Source organism: Glycine max, chromosome 8, assembly GCF_000004515.6.
Source record: "Glycine max cultivar Williams 82 chromosome 8, Glycine_max_v4.0, whole genome shotgun sequence".
Taxonomy (NCBI): domain Eukaryota; kingdom Viridiplantae; phylum Streptophyta; class Magnoliopsida; order Fabales; family Fabaceae; genus Glycine; species Glycine max.
The window spans coordinates 40,092,921-40,112,090 of NC_038244.2; the positions used below are offsets into that span (position 1 = coordinate 40,092,921).

General features: G+C 32.3%; 2 protein-coding genes across 5 annotated transcripts; one reads left to right on the forward strand and one right to left on the reverse strand.

The window, feature by feature from the left end:
• The first annotated feature begins 8,303 nt into the window (after positions 1–8,303).
• On the forward strand, positions 8,304–11,683 carry LOC100783219 (formin-like protein 8). The gene is made up of 2 exons (XM_003530616.5): positions 8,304–9,920; positions 10,023–11,683. Exons 1-2 carry the CDS (start codon positions 8,767–8,769, stop codon positions 11,239–11,241), a joined length of 2,373 nt encoding a protein of 790 aa, XP_003530664.1. The 5' UTR covers positions 8,304–8,766; the 3' UTR covers positions 11,242–11,683.
• Positions 11,684–12,238: 555 nt separating this feature from the next.
• On the reverse strand, positions 12,239–17,717 carry LOC100306130 (uncharacterized). Of its 4 annotated transcripts, none has more exons than NM_001251107.2 (9): positions 17,554–17,717; positions 16,798–16,883; positions 15,884–16,561; positions 15,331–15,747; positions 15,160–15,224; positions 14,249–14,345; positions 14,049–14,120; positions 13,776–13,862; positions 12,239–12,565 (listed from the first exon to the last, which is right to left on the reverse strand). In NM_001251107.2, exons 3-9 carry the CDS (start codon positions 16,559–16,561, stop codon positions 12,536–12,538), a joined length of 1,446 nt encoding a protein of 481 aa, NP_001238036.2. In that variant the 5' UTR covers positions 16,798–16,883; positions 17,554–17,717; the 3' UTR covers positions 12,239–12,535. The 4 variants fall into 4 exon arrangements, with proteins under 4 accessions (NP_001238036.2, XP_014633809.1, XP_006584485.1 ...); XM_014778323.3 differs by having other exon boundaries at positions 12,246–12,565; positions 17,560–17,715; XM_006584422.4 differs by lacking the exon at positions 17,554–17,717 and adding an exon at positions 17,103–17,538 and having other exon boundaries at positions 12,246–12,565.
• Positions 17,718–19,170: the final 1,453 nt, after the last annotated feature.

The following is a 19,170-nucleotide window of genomic DNA, read 5'->3' on the forward strand; positions in this document are numbered from 1 at the left end:
TTGTTTTTTTTTTGCACCCTCTTAATACCAAAAAATTATGATTTCATTGCACTATTTGGGGTGAAAAAAATAAAAAAATACAATTGATATTTTTTATTGACTAAACACTACTTTTTATGATATGTATTGACTTAACACTAGTTTTTTCTGATACACATGTCAACTATATTAAATATAGAGACAATCTAAATCGTTTATTTTGTTGGTGTGAGTTATCGTGTCTCACAAGGAAATAATAAATCATTTAATATAAATAGTAGTAGGAGTTTGATGCAACTCAACACATTTGGTTGATATTTACCATATTACTGAAAGTTGTCACAATAAGTGCATATAGTGTTGTGTACTGTGACGGTGAGATCATTTCATCATCTAAAGGAGCATTCTTTTAATGTCACAATGGTCCTAAAACTGTCACAATAAGTGGGGATATGCCACTTGATGTTGTAAGGAAAATAATTATGGACGTCATCGAAGGTAACAAAATTTTACTTTACCTTTTTTAGCGTCAATCTATTTATGTAGGTAATGGATTTGTTAAATACGAGTGTATGAAGGTTAAATGCGACAATGATGTGAGAAAAATGTTTTTCATCTTTTCAGAATTTAGTAGCAAGGGTCTGATTAAGTTGAATGCAACATTTGGCCGATCTTTAGATGAAATTCTTGTCCTGTTGCACAAATCAACTAAATCAAGATTTACTGATGAAATCATTGTTCTGATGCGTGATAAATTTGGGTACTCATACTTTTACTTTATATAATCCATATGTTGGTTGTTGTTTTTCTTAAAAGAAAAGTTTGTATTATCCGTTCTTCTTTAGTTGTTGATGTTTGTTTTGTGGATTAGTTGAACAACAACAACAACAACTACAACTACAAGAACAACAACAACAACAATAATAATACTTGCTAGTGTTTGTGATACAATGTTAGCACATGTTACCCTCAACTTTTCTTCTAGATCTCTAAAATAAATGTTGTTTATCTTCTTTAAAATGAACTTTAGGGAAAAAATAGTAATTTTGAATTTTATGAAGGGATTAAGACCAAATTATTTACAATGATCAAATCCAAAATTGCTTCATTTTATAGAAAGTAAAAAATAATTTTAAATTTTATAGAGATGGAAAACAAAGAAAATATTTGTAAGAACTAAAATCAAAACATGTGTATTTTATAGGAATTCAAAACATATATATTTAAGCCTATTTTTATTATAATATTTTGAAATTAAATACTTATTATAAAAATATATAATTTCATTTAATAAGTCTTATTATAAAATATATCCTTAAATAGATTTTTGACCAAGCTAGATTGGCCTCTTTTTTTATAGAAATTGAATCAAGGCTTTTTCATTAATGAGTATAAGAGGGAATATACTAAAAACTTTGAGCCGCCTAGTATGAGTTGTTGCTACAATCACAAAATTGAATGAACAACAACATTTTCTTATCTCTTGATAAACCAAACTTTGTACTTTGGTTTTTGCACGAGTTTCTACATTGAAAAATAATTGATCCTACTTCAAAAAAAATAATCTTGACAAAAATGTTGATTTTAATTTATCCGCAACCAATTTACAGTTCGATTCAAAAATCACATGACTCATGCATTATTAGGACATCCATGTGATATAGCTTTTAACAACCCCATGCCTTCACCCTCCATACAGGGTTCCCCCATTTAGTAAGAGTTAAGACAAAAGCCCTTGTGTCATCTCTACAACAAGCACCCCAACTAGTTGTAGCACATTGTTTTTGAAATGCAGCCTCGTTATTGCATTTGAAGAAGCCTTTAGGTGGAGCCATCCATTGTACATGGCTAGTTTGATCAATCGAGTGGGCAAATATTTGGAATGGACTTTTTAAAATATCATATGAAACTTTAGAGTAAATTACAACAACCTTTTAAAGTATGTACTATTTACACATGTCTGTTTTTCTTTTTTGACACACAAAACCCTCCAACTTTTGTAATCCTATTACACTTGTATCCCCTCCATCATTAACAATGTTAACTCCATTTATTTTTTAGATCGCGTGGCAGACACTTAACTTTTCTTAAAATTTTAATCCTAAAATTAATCTCATCTTTTTCCTTCGTTTAAAACCCTATCTTTGACACACCATTGTTGAATCTTTACGAATCACTGTTGTTGTTGAGTGCAGTGAAGCTGATGCTAGTTTGTTTTCATCGGTTAATGTTCATGGTGTTGATTTTGTTTTTCGTTTTTGATGATGCTTGACTGTTCTTGTGTATTTTTTTACATTCCAACAAGTGAGAGGGAAGAGGGGTATTGAGTATAATTTTTGTGAAACAGAGGAGGATACATGTATTATTTGTAAAAGACTAGGGGTATGTGCACAACATTTTGAAAACCTCAAGGGTACATGTGTATCATTTTGAAAACCTCAAAGAATACATATATAATAGCTTTAAACACACAATGAATGGGAATGTGCCTAGCACCACCACAAAGAAGAACACAAGGTGGGGGAGAAATGCGACAAACGGGAACACACCTAGTGCCATCGCATAGGCGAAGATGAATGTAGATGAGAAATCACCACCACGAATGTGAAGAGAAAGACAAGGTGATGACGACAAACAAGGAATGCACAACTCCATCTTTGGTTGTGAAGAGAAGACAACCTAACGCAGTATCATAAGACAAAAATTTCTCTGAATTAAAATTCAATGCAATGATATCTTAAAAGGAATGAAGGCATGTGTAAATAGAACAAATATGAGGAAAGATTTCTTTAATTTGCTCTAAACTTTATAAAATACCTATATCAAATAAATTAAGTAAACTTATTCTTTATATTTACTTTAATGTTTATGCATGGTCTAAAAAGCAATTTTACATTATCATCTAATAACAAATTATCATTTAAATTATTTTAAAATAATTATTTAAAAAGTTAACAAATTTATCATATGTAATTATGATTGATAATTGTGCAAAAAAAATTTATGTGAATTTATAACTTTATTTTTCCTCTTTACTTATTTAGAAAGTAAGAAACTCAAAAATTGTAAACCATCGCCATTTGGCGAATTTCCATTAATTCTTAATTACACAATGGACATACATATAGAAATATCAACGTGTTTCGTTGACTTTTCTCGGGCACCGATAAAATTGACAAAATAAACTAATAATGAGGACATTTTTCGGCTGAGTTGATTCAAGACTTTTCTTCAACAACAACAAAGTCCAAATTAGAAAAGGAGAAGATAAACCACAGTTTACCGCGTTATCCTATACTCTATCTCTATTTCTCTATAAGACATATAGGTTGCTTTCTGTCTTACTCAATAATTGTCAAATTTATGATGCCATTCATTTAATTCAGTTAAAGGATGCATTCATAATTCTTCTCAAAATCAAAAGGCATTGGAATGCTTATTTTTTAAGAAAAAGCATTGGAATGTTAAAATCGGAACAAGAAAATTCCATCTCAGTCGTTTTCTTTTCTAAAACCAATATTCAACATCATTAATAAATTATTGCAAATTTGGGAATGAGTGGGTTTTTTTTTCTTATGAATGGGAAAACACAGACATGAATGAGTGGGGTTAGTATATAAGAAAAAGACTGTGATGAGCTAAATTCTTAAGAGCAGTCAAAGTCTCAATTCTAAGAATAAAACCACCCAAATACAATCAATATATATACACTCAAAAGTCTCAGCTTTCCATCAGCATACGCAATACTAAACAGAACAACCCCTTTCTGTAAATCCAGAGCCCTTTTATTCTATCATTTAAAGGAAAAAAACAAAATAGAGAAAGAGAAAATACTACAATTATTTCAAGAAAAAATAAAATTAGTGGCAAAAAACTTTATATGTAATTTAAGAAAAAAATGTTACTAAATTTTGTAGCTCAATATTAATGAAAAAACATTATAATAATTTCCATCGCTAAATTTTGTGACTAATTCTTTAATTTTTGGTAGTGAATGTATAGGGTAAAAGCAATAATAAAGGCGTGATATGAGGATATTGATATAGTAAAAGTCACGGATTCCAGAAGATGCCGAAATCCTTGAGTGCCTCATTTCACAAGCAACACAATATTCTATTTCTAACTTTAGTCTGATTCAAAAATTAACTTAGGAGAGGAGGATTGTCCAAAAGTTTGAGTATTTTAGTTATATTTCTAGCTATCCTAGGAAGATCTAAAAAGTGTAAAGTGTGCAAGTAACTCTAGATAAATTCTTATATCATATTATGAATGGACTTGATAGTAAAAGCTAATTTTAAAGACCAAGATTGTCTTTTTTTTAAAAAAAAATCACATGTATCTTCTAATAAAAATAATTATATTTAAGTTGGGTAGAATCATCATGGAACTTGAATTTGAAACTTCTGATTAACTAAACTAAAATAATCTCGCTTAATTGATCTACATGTTTAGTGATAAAGAGAAAGATTATAAAGAATAGAATTAAATATTATGTTGATCTTTATGTTCCTATCTAACGTATCATTTTTAACACGATACTCTCCGGGGAGTTTGCTAGCTAGCTAGGTTAGCAACATAATTTCGTAACTCCTGGATTTCAGAAACCCATAATTTGTGATTTACAAATTTATTCTAAATAGAAATATTAGATTTTAACTACAGTAATGAAAAATACAAAGTTCAAAGATATCAACTCTTTCAGTTATAAAAAACCCAACAAAATGAAGCAAAAGAAAACTTCGAAGACTCACAAGATGACTGACTTTTAAAACGTAGTCATTTTAAACTTCAAAAGTTGTGGAGAGTACACTAAAGTCTACAAGTCTTAATTACTTTCATTCGATTATTACGACGACATATCGATTTTAATTAAATAATAATAATAATAATACTATCCAAAATAATGTATCTAATATTTGTCCTTTTCAATTTCCATACATATATCTGCCATCCTACAAACTACTATTCTTATAATTTCACTACGCAATGGGGTCGTACTCCTTGCGGGGCCTTCATAAGATCTATATTGGAAAAGTAAAGAGTGTGGCCATTAAATTAAGTTTCTATATATATATATATATATATATATATATATATATATATATATATATATATATATATATATATATATATATTAGTCTAGCTTCGTCAGTGCATTTTTTTTAACCTTAGGGGCAGTATTCTTCTATTTTCATTTTTTTATATTTTCACTTCTAATTACAAAATTGGCATTGTTTTCAGTATCTGTTTTTAAAGATTTGTCTATGAAATAGAGAAAACAGATGTTTGAGAACGTACAAGAAACAAATTAAAAACAAAGTATAACAATTTTGTTATTTAAAGCTAAAACAAAAAATAAAAATGAAAAAAATATTTTCTTAAAGTAAAGGTGCCTTAGCTATTTCTGAATAAAAAGTTAGATACAACTTTTTCAAAACATTAAAATTTATTTAAAAGGTCAATCTCTCCTAACAAATATTCTTTCATATAGAATTGAGGATAAAATCCTATGCTTAATGGTATGCTTAATTTAGAAAATAAAAAAATGGAAAATAAGATAATGTTTTTAAGTTGATTGATATGAGAGAAAGTAAAAGAAAAAGAAAAAGAGAATACGTGTAAAATAATATAAATATCCTGAATAAAAAAAATGAGATAAAATCTAAATTTTCATTATTTCCCTTCCTTCCTATTGCTAAATCATATATGCCTTTTTATCACGTAAAAAAACAGACCTTAAATAATATAATTATTTGTAAAACACATCACATGCTATATATATTAATTCTTTAGTCACCAACAATTAACAAAAATCCAACACAGTTGATAAATAACTAAATTTCTTAACCATACTGATAGGAATTAATCTTATGGTAACAATTGATTGTCCCTTTTAATTTTATGTGAGAATAAAAATTCAACTTCATTTCAATTATGAACCATACTAGCGCACACAAATAAATAAAGAACTAGCTAGCTAGAGTCATCGAATTATTATATATGTATATTACACATAAATCTTTGAGTAGCTCCGATCCCATGAAAAATAAATCTACGAACCCCTTTCAAAATTTGTGTATAATACACTTAAAAATAAAATTTCTAATTCAGACACCAATGACCAATCATCTTTTTGACAAAATCATCCTATTATTTTATGTCCAAACATTCTAGTGGCATTATCTTTTTCTTCAATTAAACCTTTTCAAAGTCAAAGCTTATGGCCATAGATAATGGTTAATGGATGTGGCTTTTCCTTTACCCAATGAGGTTTTCCATTCACATATGATAGGGCTAGTCTGAATTTGACGATGTCCGTTAACAACAGATTTTACGCGACATAGACACGTATATCTTGTTTGAATTTGTATGTTTCTTCACTTCCATATAACTCAACTTGTTACAAAATATGAACGAATCGTGCATTTTAACGGACAAAGTAAGATACTCTTCTTTTTTTTTTTTGTTTATTTTTGCGATTTATGATTTTCTCACACCAGACTTGAGAATTGAGACGTGCTCAGAAAAAAAAATAGAAAAACAAAGAAAAGAGAGTTAGAAATGTGTGACTAATACTGTAACAAAAAGGAATAATGTTAGCACGTTCTTTGATTTTTTTTAGTACACTCTTTTATCTGTTGAAGTTCACATAAGATTCACTACTTTGAAAATAAAACTCATCAAACAAAGAATGTACTATTCATATAATCAATGAGACTTACATGAATTTCTATAAATGAAACAGAATGTTAGAATATGTATTTCTAATGTTTCTCACTCCAAAAGCAGAGTACTCCCCATGTAATTAAAAAGGAAGAAAACTAGAAAGAGAGAATGGATATATAAAAAGAGAAATGATTAAAATTCTTTATTTTTAACTGTTTAATCTTAGATCATTGCCGTACATAAATAAAATATTTAAGAAGTTGCCAAAGTTACGGAGTCTTTATGAAGAATTCTTGATATCTTCTTTACCTAATGACTATATTTGATAAAACTAATGGAAAAGGCGGTGAAAATTTAAAAAATTAATTTATTAAATTATAAGTGTGTGGTAAAATTAACTGTTAAAGTGAAAAATATAAAATAATAAAAAAATTATAATTTATTAAAAAAGGATAATAAGTAAATTAGATAAATATATTAAAGATAAAAATAAAAAAATATAAAAATTTAGAAAATAAAAGTTAACATTTTATAAGTAACAAGTTAGAATCTATTAAAAAAACTTATTTACTAAATAGTCAAACATGTTTTCTACCGATAAAAAATAATAAAAATTAATTGAAATGTTTTGTCAAACATAACTTAACTTATATATGATGCTTAGGGAAAGATTCTAATGTTTACAAAATAAATTTTACATCACATAATTTTTTTAATACAATAAGTGAAGAAATGAGATAAATCAGAAAGTGATAATATATATTATTTTGGATTTTGATGTTATAGATGTAAAATATTATCAGCGTAGTCAATGATGAATTTTTACTAAAAAACTCAGTTGACCACTTATAATAAAAAAATTCTTTCTAATTAAGTTTTTTTCATTTACAAAACTCTAATTTAATATCTTGTTTAGAGAATCCGAACATAATTTCATTCATTCCAACGATATATATATATATATATATATATATATATATATATATATATATATATATATATATATATATATATATATGAATGCTGTAATTGGAGCTTTTTTAGGAATATATATAACCATGATAAGACTGAGTGACTACTAAATATTCATTTTGTTAGTTAGGTTAAAGACATTTTAATGCAAAATGTTACTTCTTCATTCAAGAAAATTACAAACAATGAAATAAACAAACAGAACAGTACGTGGGGGATAAATTTGACCTTGGACTTGGAGTACAAACTAAGAAAGCGTGAGACCTTGTAAAGTTCTGAAAATCAACAGGCAATTAGGATCGATATAACAATCCTCATCTCATGACCCTCCAAGCAAGGAAAAAGAACAGAATCCAAGGCAAACTTTTAATCAAAAGCAAAAAAGAAATGGGAGGAAAATGCCTTTTCGTTAAGGCCATTGCATTGTCCCAACTAAAAGCCAATTTGGTGAGCCACTTTACTCAATTCTCAACATTAAATACTCTCCATGGCTCCACAAGGACTATAAAAAATCACAACCATTTTTTTGTTCCAAAAAGTCCCTATAATGGAATTGGTTCCCATTCTCCTTATTTTAAACCCCCTCATAGTCTATAGTTTAATAGGAGTTGTTAGTTCTTAAGCTACACATCACAACCAAGTCAAAATGGTGAAGACTGTACGACAAATTCTTGGCTAAAACAAAACGCATTGAATCAATGATAGCACCACTTCATACGTGTGAGTTGTTGTTGTTGTTGCACTTCACGTTTGACAGAGTAAAACCTTTCCCTTTCGACCCAGCTGCATTGCATGTCCCATTTATTATGACTCACAACACCAACACCGACTCTTCAAATGAAAGTTCCAAATCAACCCTAAAATGAGTTGGTTGAAACTGTCAGCATAAATTATTGTAAATCTCCTGACATTGTCTTCAATTTCCACAAATAAAAAAAAACAACCCTCAACTGCAATTCTGGGAAGGCCAACCAACAAGAATTAACCGCTTCTTCCACTGTTTTGAAACCGTCAGCGAACAAACAAAACCAAGTAGCTTAAGACAAAGTAGAAGAACAAAAAAAAAACTTGCAGTTAACACTTTTCAATGAACAGAAAAAGCAGAAGAGCATATTTGTTTTCAGAATCCTCGTTTGTTCTACATGCCTCATGGCTTTGAATACGATGATACTTCAATCATGGCCTTTTATGAGCCTTGTTTTTGTTTTACTTTTGCACAGTTTGTCAATAACACCAACCTGTCATTGCCAAACCAGCACCAATTCTCCTACTCAAAACATTGAAACTTTCTATCCAAATGGAACTTCAGCCACAGCTCCAGCAACACAACAACCACCACCACCAGTACCAACCGGTAACATAGCGCCTAGCCGCGGTTCATCGAACCGTAACATAGCCACGGCAGTGGCTGCGACTGCAGCTAGCACCATAGTTGTTTGTGGTTTAATTTTCTTTGTGGTTCAAAGGTGCTTGAGGAAGAGAAGGAGAAGGAGAGAGGAGATAAGAAGTAACACTGCTGGTGGTGGTGGTGGTGGTGGAGATACCCGAGTTGTGCCTCAGGGAAATTTGTTTGAGAGAATTGATGGGAATGTGAGAGGGTTGATTGTTGATGAGGATGGTTTGGATGTGATTTATTGGAGAAAGCTTGAAGGGAAGAACTCTAACAAGGATCTTCTGCATAAGGAGGTTGTGAGGAGTTCTAGAAACAACGAAAAAGAAGATGAAAAACATGGTCATGATGAAAATCAAGTGAAGAAATCAAAGTATATCCAAGAGGTTCCTCTTCTTAGAGGGAAATCTTCAACTTCTCACTTGAATGTATCTCCAGAAGAGGATGAGCCTTATAGATTTTCGCCACTTCCTTCTCCTCCTCCTTCTGCTTCTGTTTCTGCTCCTAATTCTTCCAGTGTTCCTGCATCAGTCGGAATTGTTATCAAGGGTGCTCAGAAACCAGATTCTCCAACTCAACCATCAACTCCACCTCCTCCAGTTTCACCATCAACACCATCATCCTCTACTTCTTTTGCAGCGGTTCCAAAAACGAATATTCCTGCGCCGTCGCCTCCCCCTCCTCCGATCCCAGCTAGAAGGAATCCAACACCTCCTCCTCCTCCGCCATCGTCAAAGCCACCGCCTGCTCCCATTGAAATGCAAGCTATTAAGCAAAGAAACTCTTCAGGAAAAGGCATGCTGGAAACTAGCAATGATCAAGTGAAACTGAAGCCTTTGCATTGGGATAAGGTGAATACTAATAATGCTGATCACTCCATGGTTTGGGATAAAGTTGATCGCGGCTCTTTCAGGTAATCCTCATGTGTTAAATTTTGTAAAATAAATGTATATGTTTTGATCATTCAAGTTTAGATTTTACTGATCATCCCAAGCTTTTGAATATAATGTTTCAGAGTTGATCAAGATCTTATGGAAGCTCTCTTCGGTTATGTTGCGACCAACCGAAGATCTCCCAAAGGAAAGAGTCACTCAGCCATTCCTAGCAAGGATGCTTCAGCTCAATCAGCAAAAACTAATTTCCTTCTTGACCCTAGAAAATCACAGAACATTGCTATTGTTTTGAAATCTCTTGCAGTCTCACAAGGCGAAATTCTCGATGCACTCACTGACGGTAAGGGCCTCAATGCAGATACCCTTGAAAAGCTTGCTAGAGTTTCCCCAACAGAAGAAGAGCAATCTCTTATCCTTCAATACAAAGGAGATCCAGCAAGACTTGCAGCAGCTGAATCATTCCTCTTTAGCATCCTTAAAGCTGTTCCGTCGGCTTTCAAGCACTTGAATGCCATGCTATTCAGGTTGAATTATAACTCGGAGATTCAAGAAATCAAGGAATCTCTGCAGACCATTGAACTGGGGTGTAACGAGCTTAAAAGCAAAGGACTCTTTTTGAAGCTTCTTGAAGCAGTTCTTAAGGCAGGAAATCGAATGAATGCAGGAACTGCAAGAGGTAATGCTCAAGCTTTCAATTTGGCTTCTCTAAGGAAGCTCTCTGATGTCAAGAGCACCAACGGAAGAACGACATTACTTCACTTTGTGGTTGAAGAGGTAGTCCGTTTGGAGGGAAAACGGGTTGCTCTTAACCGCAATGGCAGCCTGAGCAGTAGCAGCAGTAGGAGCAGCAGCAACAGCAATGGAAACTATGAGAACAACATTGCTTCAAATGAACTGGTAGAAAGGGAATATGTAACACTAGGATTGCCAATTGTAGGAGGGATCAGTTCTGAGTTATCCAATGTTAAGAAAGCAGCACAAATAGATCATAACAACTTAGTTGGTTCAATCTCAGCCCTCTCAACCCAGTTAGTTGAAATTCAACAACTTGTTTCCTCGTGTGGAAATGGTGAAGGAGGAAATTTTGTGAAAGAAATGGATCATTTTCTTGGAAATGCTGAGGAAGAGTTGAAATTAGTGAGGGAGAAGCAAACAAGTGTGTTTCAGCTTATCAAGAAAACAGCACAGTACTATCAAGGAGGATCTTCAAAAGAGACTGCAGAAAACAATCTTCAATTGTTTGTCATAGTGAAGGATTTTCTGGGAATGGTTGATCAAACTTGCATTGAGATTGCACGTGACATGCAGAAGAGGAAGCCTCCCAAGGCACTTTTTAGATAGTCATCATCACTGGAACATATCACATCAGATAACTCCAAAAATTATTCAACTTATGCAATTGGAATAGGGGGCTAAAGTCCCTTAAATCAGATTTCTGAGAATTGGAGATTTGTTGTTTCATCATTCAAAGTCTGAAGAGTTAAAAGAATGGGCTTCAACTCAAGTCTAGTGTTCCTAAACATTGGATGTTCAGAAATATTGTGGAAGCAAAGCAAGCAGGCTATGCTTTTACAATTCAAAAGCTGAAACCATCTTTATGGCTTTAACATTTTTCCAGTATTAATTAAACGTCCAAATGTACGTGTCAATAGTTCTAAGTAAATTTCAAATCTGATGTATATCATTGTTGGATTCCTTTAGCATGAACTAGAACTTGGTCGTATTCTTCTACCATTTCCTGCTGTATATACTCTATGTAATTTGTAATTTTCGATAAACGAGATTTTATTTAATTTTTTTCCAGATAAGATTCCAAAGTTGACTTCACATAGATCACAGGTCACAAGAGAACAAGTCTAGTGCAAAACAAAAAGTTGACTTCATGAGCCAACGAAAATCATGTCATAAACAATGTTATTTTACTTTTTGCACCAGGAAATTGAATCAGATTGCTACCAACCTCACCAAATCAGATTTGCTGTCAACAACTCCTCTATATGAAACAGTAAATTTGGAATAACCACCCACATCTCCTATATATTCATAAAATAAATTCTAATTCATAATTGCATTTTAGTACATCCAGCAATCCTACACACCTGCACACTCATAAGTCCACGCTGTAGATTTTCTCTTTTAAGTTTATCCATAAAAACAATCAAGAAAACAAAAACACCTGAAACTAAACTCAGATGGAACCAATGTGAGAATTGTGAAGTGTAAAAGTTATTTCTTGTGTAGGTAATCCCCATTTTGTGTTCCCCCTCTTGGGTCCCAAGAGTTTCTCCCTTGATCCCACCCAAAATAAATACAAAGATCTCATAGAATGTAAATGATGCAATTAATTATTAGAAATGCATACATTTCTCATATTAGACATTATAGTTATACAATATTATTTCTCACAAGAAATTTATTATGAATAACTGAAGCTTTAGTCCTTCCTCCTCCTCCTCACATTGTTCATATGCTCCTATAGTCTTATATAACTAGATAATTTTTCCCCTGTTGCAGACTAGAGTCTAAACTAAAATATCATCATAGTGTGACTTGAGTTGTAGCCATAAGCATTTCCTCTGAACATATAGATCTTAGACGCCCACTGATGTATTCAATCCCATCTCTTGATTTTAGGCTACCTCCATTTCTCAATCTTAACATCCCCCTGCACAAGTAGACAAGACAGAATAGCAGTTATTTTAGCAGAGACTTTCTCCAGAGTATGAAAAGATTTAACACGATATGGTTGGTGAACTACAATTTGAATTATTGAGAAAATGCTTCCTTTGCCAAGCTTTATGCTGTTTTTTTTCACTTATTTTTACTGGTAGGTATATTTGAATATAATTATTAATTATTAATATAGTTACAATGAGGGCATATTTTATGAGAGGAAACATCTTATATAAGAGTAAGAGAATTAAATCTAGACCATATAACCATTCATGGAGTGTTAAGATTTAATGTCTAAAACTCACATGACTTTTTAAATGATCATATGACATTAAATTTTGACCGTCCATATTTGGTTATACGGTCCATATTTAATCATTTCACTCTCATAAGATATCTTCATTTGATATGATATATCCTCTAGTTACTGTAGTGATATTTTGAAACTCTCCTAATTAATTTAATTCAAGGGGCTCTAGAGGAATCGACACAAAACATCCCCAAAGAAACATGGATATTATGTTAGGTTTCGCAGCTCATGTAATGGAGCATAATAAATACGATTTTAGAATGGAAAATAGGCTGTAGTCTAAATGACTTATATCAAGGGAAATTTAATCTGAATGGAAAATAACTCCAATGCCTCCCAGATACTCCATTAGATTTTAGATTTGCCATTTGTCACACAATGGCATAGTTTAATTTAAGTATCTGACCCACCTAGGGGGAAAAGACAATTTTTGCTGTACTGAATTTAAGAAAATATAATGGTATTATTAGACAACTTGATGAGAAGGTAAAACATATTACCAAACAAAACATTAATATTCTACAGGTGTAGTCCTTGAAATGATATTAAAATGTGGAACGTGGACCATATGAACTTTCATCATTATCTCTTGTGAGACCCACCACCAACTACTGATCACTATGCTCATTTGGCAGAAAAATAGGTTTGCTTTTTAGAGCAAAATAAGACAGCCAGATTACACTGTTGCTCCCTTACTTTCCTACAATCACCAGACTATTAAGTTGTAGAACACAAGTTGACTTCAAATAAAATTGAAGTATTAAGCATAAAGAAAAAATTCCCAGATAAAGTTTAACAAACTAATATTCATATATGAAAAATTCACTACACTTGGTCTTCACCCTACCTTTTAACCTGGTAATGAGAAAATTTACAGTGCACAGTAGCATACCTTTTCTGGATGACTTTTTGATGCTTTCTGACCCCAGTGAAAAGCTGGCAAGTGTGTGGCTTTGGAAATATGTTTTATCTTTTCCCCCTGTGTCAAGAAAACAATGTTAAGACATGCCGCTTACGTATGTTATATAGCATCAAAGAGCTCATAACTTATGATAACACCCATTCTATAGAGTTATCATTTGGTTATCTTTAAACAATTATATCTAAATGCACTATAAAATATATTCAGACACACTTAAGCAATGGCAAGAGAAGGAAAGAGTACCTTTGATTTCAGTTGAAGATGCGTTCTTTCTACCTCTTTTGAATTAAATTTTTCATCTATTTTTCTCGGAAACTGATTAAAATACAAAGAAAGAAAGCATATTTTGGTCAGTAAAAATAAAACAGTAGTTTCAAAATCTATGAGAACCCTAGATATCAGGTGCTGGATTGTATAGACATGCAGCAAGAGTCAAGCCACACCTCTTTTCCTTTCTCTGCTTTAACGTCACCTTTTAGGCCGAAAGCAGTTCGAACAGCATTCACACTTCTTCTATCCATACTGTCAACCTTAGGTGACCTATTTAATAATAACGTCAACAGCATCAGCTTACAGGCAATTGAACTCCTTATAAATTCATCAAAATATAGTTTATGGTAAATGTTCTGATAAGGAAGGAAGGAGGGTGGGTGGGTGACAATCAATGGCCTTCTTGAATGAGTATGGTTGATGATTTTCATGTTCTCTCAATCACATAAACCAATTCTCTCCCTTCCCCACTAACAATTCTCCAACCAAGGTTTAATTTGTTCCATATTTTTACTACATTATCAAAGACTCAAAGTTTTACTTAAATAGTCCGAAGAGTGCATAGGTTCAAACTAAGCAATGCAGTCCACAGTCCACACCCCCTTACTTGTGGGGCCTCTAGCAGGATTCCCCTGGACCCATCTTTGTGGACCCTCATTTAGACCGAAAAATTTTAAAAAAAAAAAAACATATTTTACTTCAACAATATAAATTATGCTATGAAGAATGGTGGAAGGGGAGCCGTGGCATAATGGTTGGAATTGTTGCCTTGTGACCTGAAGGTCACATGTTCCAACAACACTCACATAGTGGGTTCAACTTCTCATATGATGATTAACTATTCGTGCTTCCTCATTTATTCACATGTATTTACTGTTTCCATCATTAACATTCTCTCACCGAAAACCAACAAAAAATTGGTCGCTAATCAGATGATTATTTTAAGCATGCAACCATATTCAAGATCATGTAGAGATTCATTATCAGTATGAAAGAAATTAAAAACAAAGTACCCAAATTACACGGAGGAAATGAAATTGATGCAAATAAGAAACAAATTAATAATGCAGATTCGAAATCTTACTGTCCATCTTCCTTTCTCAAGGTTATAGATGTTGGATTCCTTGACTCTGTCACCTTTGAAGGAACCTGCACCAGAAAAATATAAGCAAATATTCTCAAATGAAAGTCATTTTCTAGTGGTACACATAGCCATTTATCAACAATAAACAGTTATCCATGCTTTTCCAAATACCTTTTCTTTTACCAAAGATTTGTTTTCACCAGAAGTTTTTGGCTGATTGAAATTGTTCTGGAAAGTCTTGAATGCTCGTTTGACTATGTCCTTATCCCCCATTTTCTCCATAATCAAAGATTTCCTCATTGTAGTATGCGAAGCAGGATCAGGTTGGCTTGGAGCCAAGCTAAGGGACATGTGCAAAGATTTATTTGGAACTTTTCTGTTCTCTGAAGTGGAATTAATTTTCCTCCCAGATATGGATGGAGAAATTCCCCTTTTAGTTGAAGAGGCAGATGCCAATGTCTTGGTGGGAGTTGATGTAGGCTTTGAACTTCTAGGGGTGGAAAATTGGGATGCCTTAGGCTTAGAAGTAGATAGCATCGATTTCTTCTTCGCCTTTGTTGCATTGCTTTCTCTGTTCACAGGGGTAACCTGTCCAAAGTAGATGGTGAAAAATAGAATGATGGGAAGCAAAATAACCAAATTTTAAGTGGTGTTAATGATTTAACCACTAAAATTTTCCAATGATCATAAACTTGTTGAATTGAATACAGGAATTAATGCATACCTTCTTAGATACCTTTGGATGATCCAATGTCACATATTTTGCTTCATTTTCTGAAGTCTTTGCAGGCTCATTGTTCACATTGTGTGAAATTTCCTTCACATCTTCAGCTTCAGTGTTAGGACTTTCTTCTTTACTTCCTCCTTGTTCAACGCAGACAACTTCTTCATGTTTATCTATCTGGGAACTACCTAATCTGCTTTCCAGTTCTTCATTCTCTTTCTCTCCCTCAACTGATGAACCTTGATAATCTATTGAAACTGCAACATCCTCCATTAAATTACTCACATCAGTCCTAACAATCTCACCAATTGAATTGGTTTCTTGCTTAACCCCTTCACTAGAACCCTGAGTAGAGGACATATCACATTCTGCATCAGTCCCACAAGTGTTACAACTCAGATCTTCACCATTTTGACGTTGTGATCTAGGAGAATCTTTCTCCATCTGTTTCGCTTGTGCCAGCAATTCGGCTTTCCGAGCCGCAATGTTCTTGTAATGAGCTTCAAAGTAAGCTTTCTTCTGAGCAACTGATCCAGGAGTGGCACACTTCTCAACTTCTTCCAAGTACTTATTTGGGGAGAAAGCAGACCATTTCTCCCAAGACAAGGAATCATTCTCAAATCTACCAAATGAAACAGACACTTGCAAAGCAGGATTGGAAGCTGCTGTCTTCCCCATCTGCTTACACAGCAGAGACAAAAGGAAAAAACAATAAAAAGGCAAGAACAAAAAATTGGGTGCATAAATAAAAGGAGCCAACATAAAGACAATTCACAACAACACCCAAAACACAGGATTTTAACAAGCATAAATTGGGGAAACAATAAATCAGATAGATTTGAAAGAAAAACAATAATAACAATAAAAAGAATCAATCTTTACTCTCAAACAACCTAAAGGACAAATGGGTTTACCTTTTCTTCAAAAATTGATTACAACAACAACAAATTGCTGCTCAGCCAAAAACCCTATATAACCCCCAAAGATACACAGGCATGCCCTGGAAAGAAGCAGCAGTGGGAAAAACAATCATTCTGTGGATCTCAATGGAAATGGAAAGAGGAGTAAAAAAAGGCCACAATGGGACAAAAAGAAGACTTGTAAAAAATTGCAGCAAATGATGAGTAAAGGTATAAGAGGGACATGTGCATGTGGTGTGAGAGTGAGAGAGCACTCATTCTCAGATTCTCTCCTTAACTTCAGTTCCCACCCCACTCACCTTTCCGCAGTAAGGGGCATCATTTATCTGCTTTTTGTACTTTGTGCAAACTCCTAAGTCCTAAATGATAACCCCCAATCATCAAAAGACAAAGCAAGAAAACAAGAGTGATAAAAAGTCCAGGGGTTGTAGATAGATAGATCACACCCACACCACCTGTATCATACTTCAAAAGATCACTTAACTTTTAATGGCATTTAAGTACCACTACTACTCCTTTTCCAGTGAGGGCCAAAGTGGAATGAAGCAGACAGAGTTAAGAGTTAGAGTTCATAAAATAATTGAGAAGGAAGGAAAAGCACAAAAAGAAAAAAGAAAAGACTTCTCAGCAAAAGAATAATTTAATGGGGTTAGCTGGCACAAGTTATGAAGCTTCCACCAAACAAAAAACAAAGTGTGTCCAAACTCCAAACCAAACTTCATTTTCCACTCACTAACTAACTAACCATACCATTACCAATGGACTATGACTTGTGTTGTGTCTCACTGAAGGGTTCAGAGAGAGAGAGCCAAGACGGCAGTGATGATGATGAGATTGAGATTAGATCAACCAATAAGCAATGCATGACATGAAATAGAAGGCAAGGAATTAAGGTCCACGTGAATGCACAGTGTGCTAAGGAGTGTGTGTGGACTGTAGAGGATATATATATATATAAGTTTAATGGAATTAGGCTGTACGGTTTTACCAGGTTAGGACAGAAGTTACCTCACAACAAACTAATATAATTTTCACATTCATATTCTTATGAGATAAAAGTTTATTTTTTACCAACAACATCGTTTTCTTGATATGTGGAGGATACATAATACATGTGTCATGGGACGGGTCTGGCTACTAGTATTAATTATCAACCTCACTTGGCTACGTGTGGACCACTACACTATTGGTTTGGTTCACCTATAAGATACATGGGACGTATTTGTAAGGATTAATACATAAACTATTCAATAACTTTGATTTTTTTTAGGAAAATTGTTGAAAATTTTTAAGAGAAAAGGGTTATGCATTTAAAGTATAAAATAATATTATTATATACTCATTCAATTACAATTTATGATATATGATAAGTTTATTAACTTTTTATTAAAATTATCTTAAAGTCATATATACAATTTGTTAATATAATTAATAACATTAAATTTATTGACAATTTGTATTATTTTTTTTAATTAACCTTAAGTTTATTGGACTAATTTTTATATTTTCACTTAATTGCTTTCAGACCTAATTAATTAATGTGTGTTAGTCTTTTTATTGAATTCTTATGAAAGAGATAATGCATTTATCTTTTAAATATATAACACTTATAGTGAAGTAATAAAGGATATTTGGATAAATAAAAAAATAATTAATGTTTAAAAGACAATTTGAAAAAAGTCTCATTAAAAGGGATAAATAAAACTGAAAAAATAGTTTTATATTTAGGAACCAAGGGAGTAATTTATATATTGATGTTAAATATATAACACTTATAGTGAAGTAATAAAGGATATTTGGATAAATAAAAAAATAATTAATGTTTAAAAGACAATTTGAAAAAAGTCTCATTAAAAGGACAAATAAAACTGAAAAAATAGTTTTATATTTAGGAACCAAGGGAGTAATTTATATATTGATGTTAAAATTGTCTTTCATGCAATATTTTTTTTTAAAATATGCCATTAACATTAATGGGAGCCTAACCATCTTCTCCAATATTCATAGGATAGAGAAAATGACAATTCAAAGTAGCATTTAGTTAAAGATTAAAATAAATAAGGATATTTTAGTCAATAAATAATTAATGCACATGAGAGATGAAATAAAGTCTTATAATAAAAAACACAAAAATTTTATGACTATATCTTATAAATAAACACCACATAGTATTTGTAAGGTTTAATACATATCTAGATTCAAGAACTTGTTGATTTTTTATTGTAGGAAACTTGTTGAAAAATCATAAGAGAAAAAAGTTATGTATTGGTTGGGACATATCTAGGAGTGCATCAAATATGAGAATCAATTTTTTTAAATATCTAACTCCTAATAAATAATAAGTTTAACAAAAATATTTATTACCAA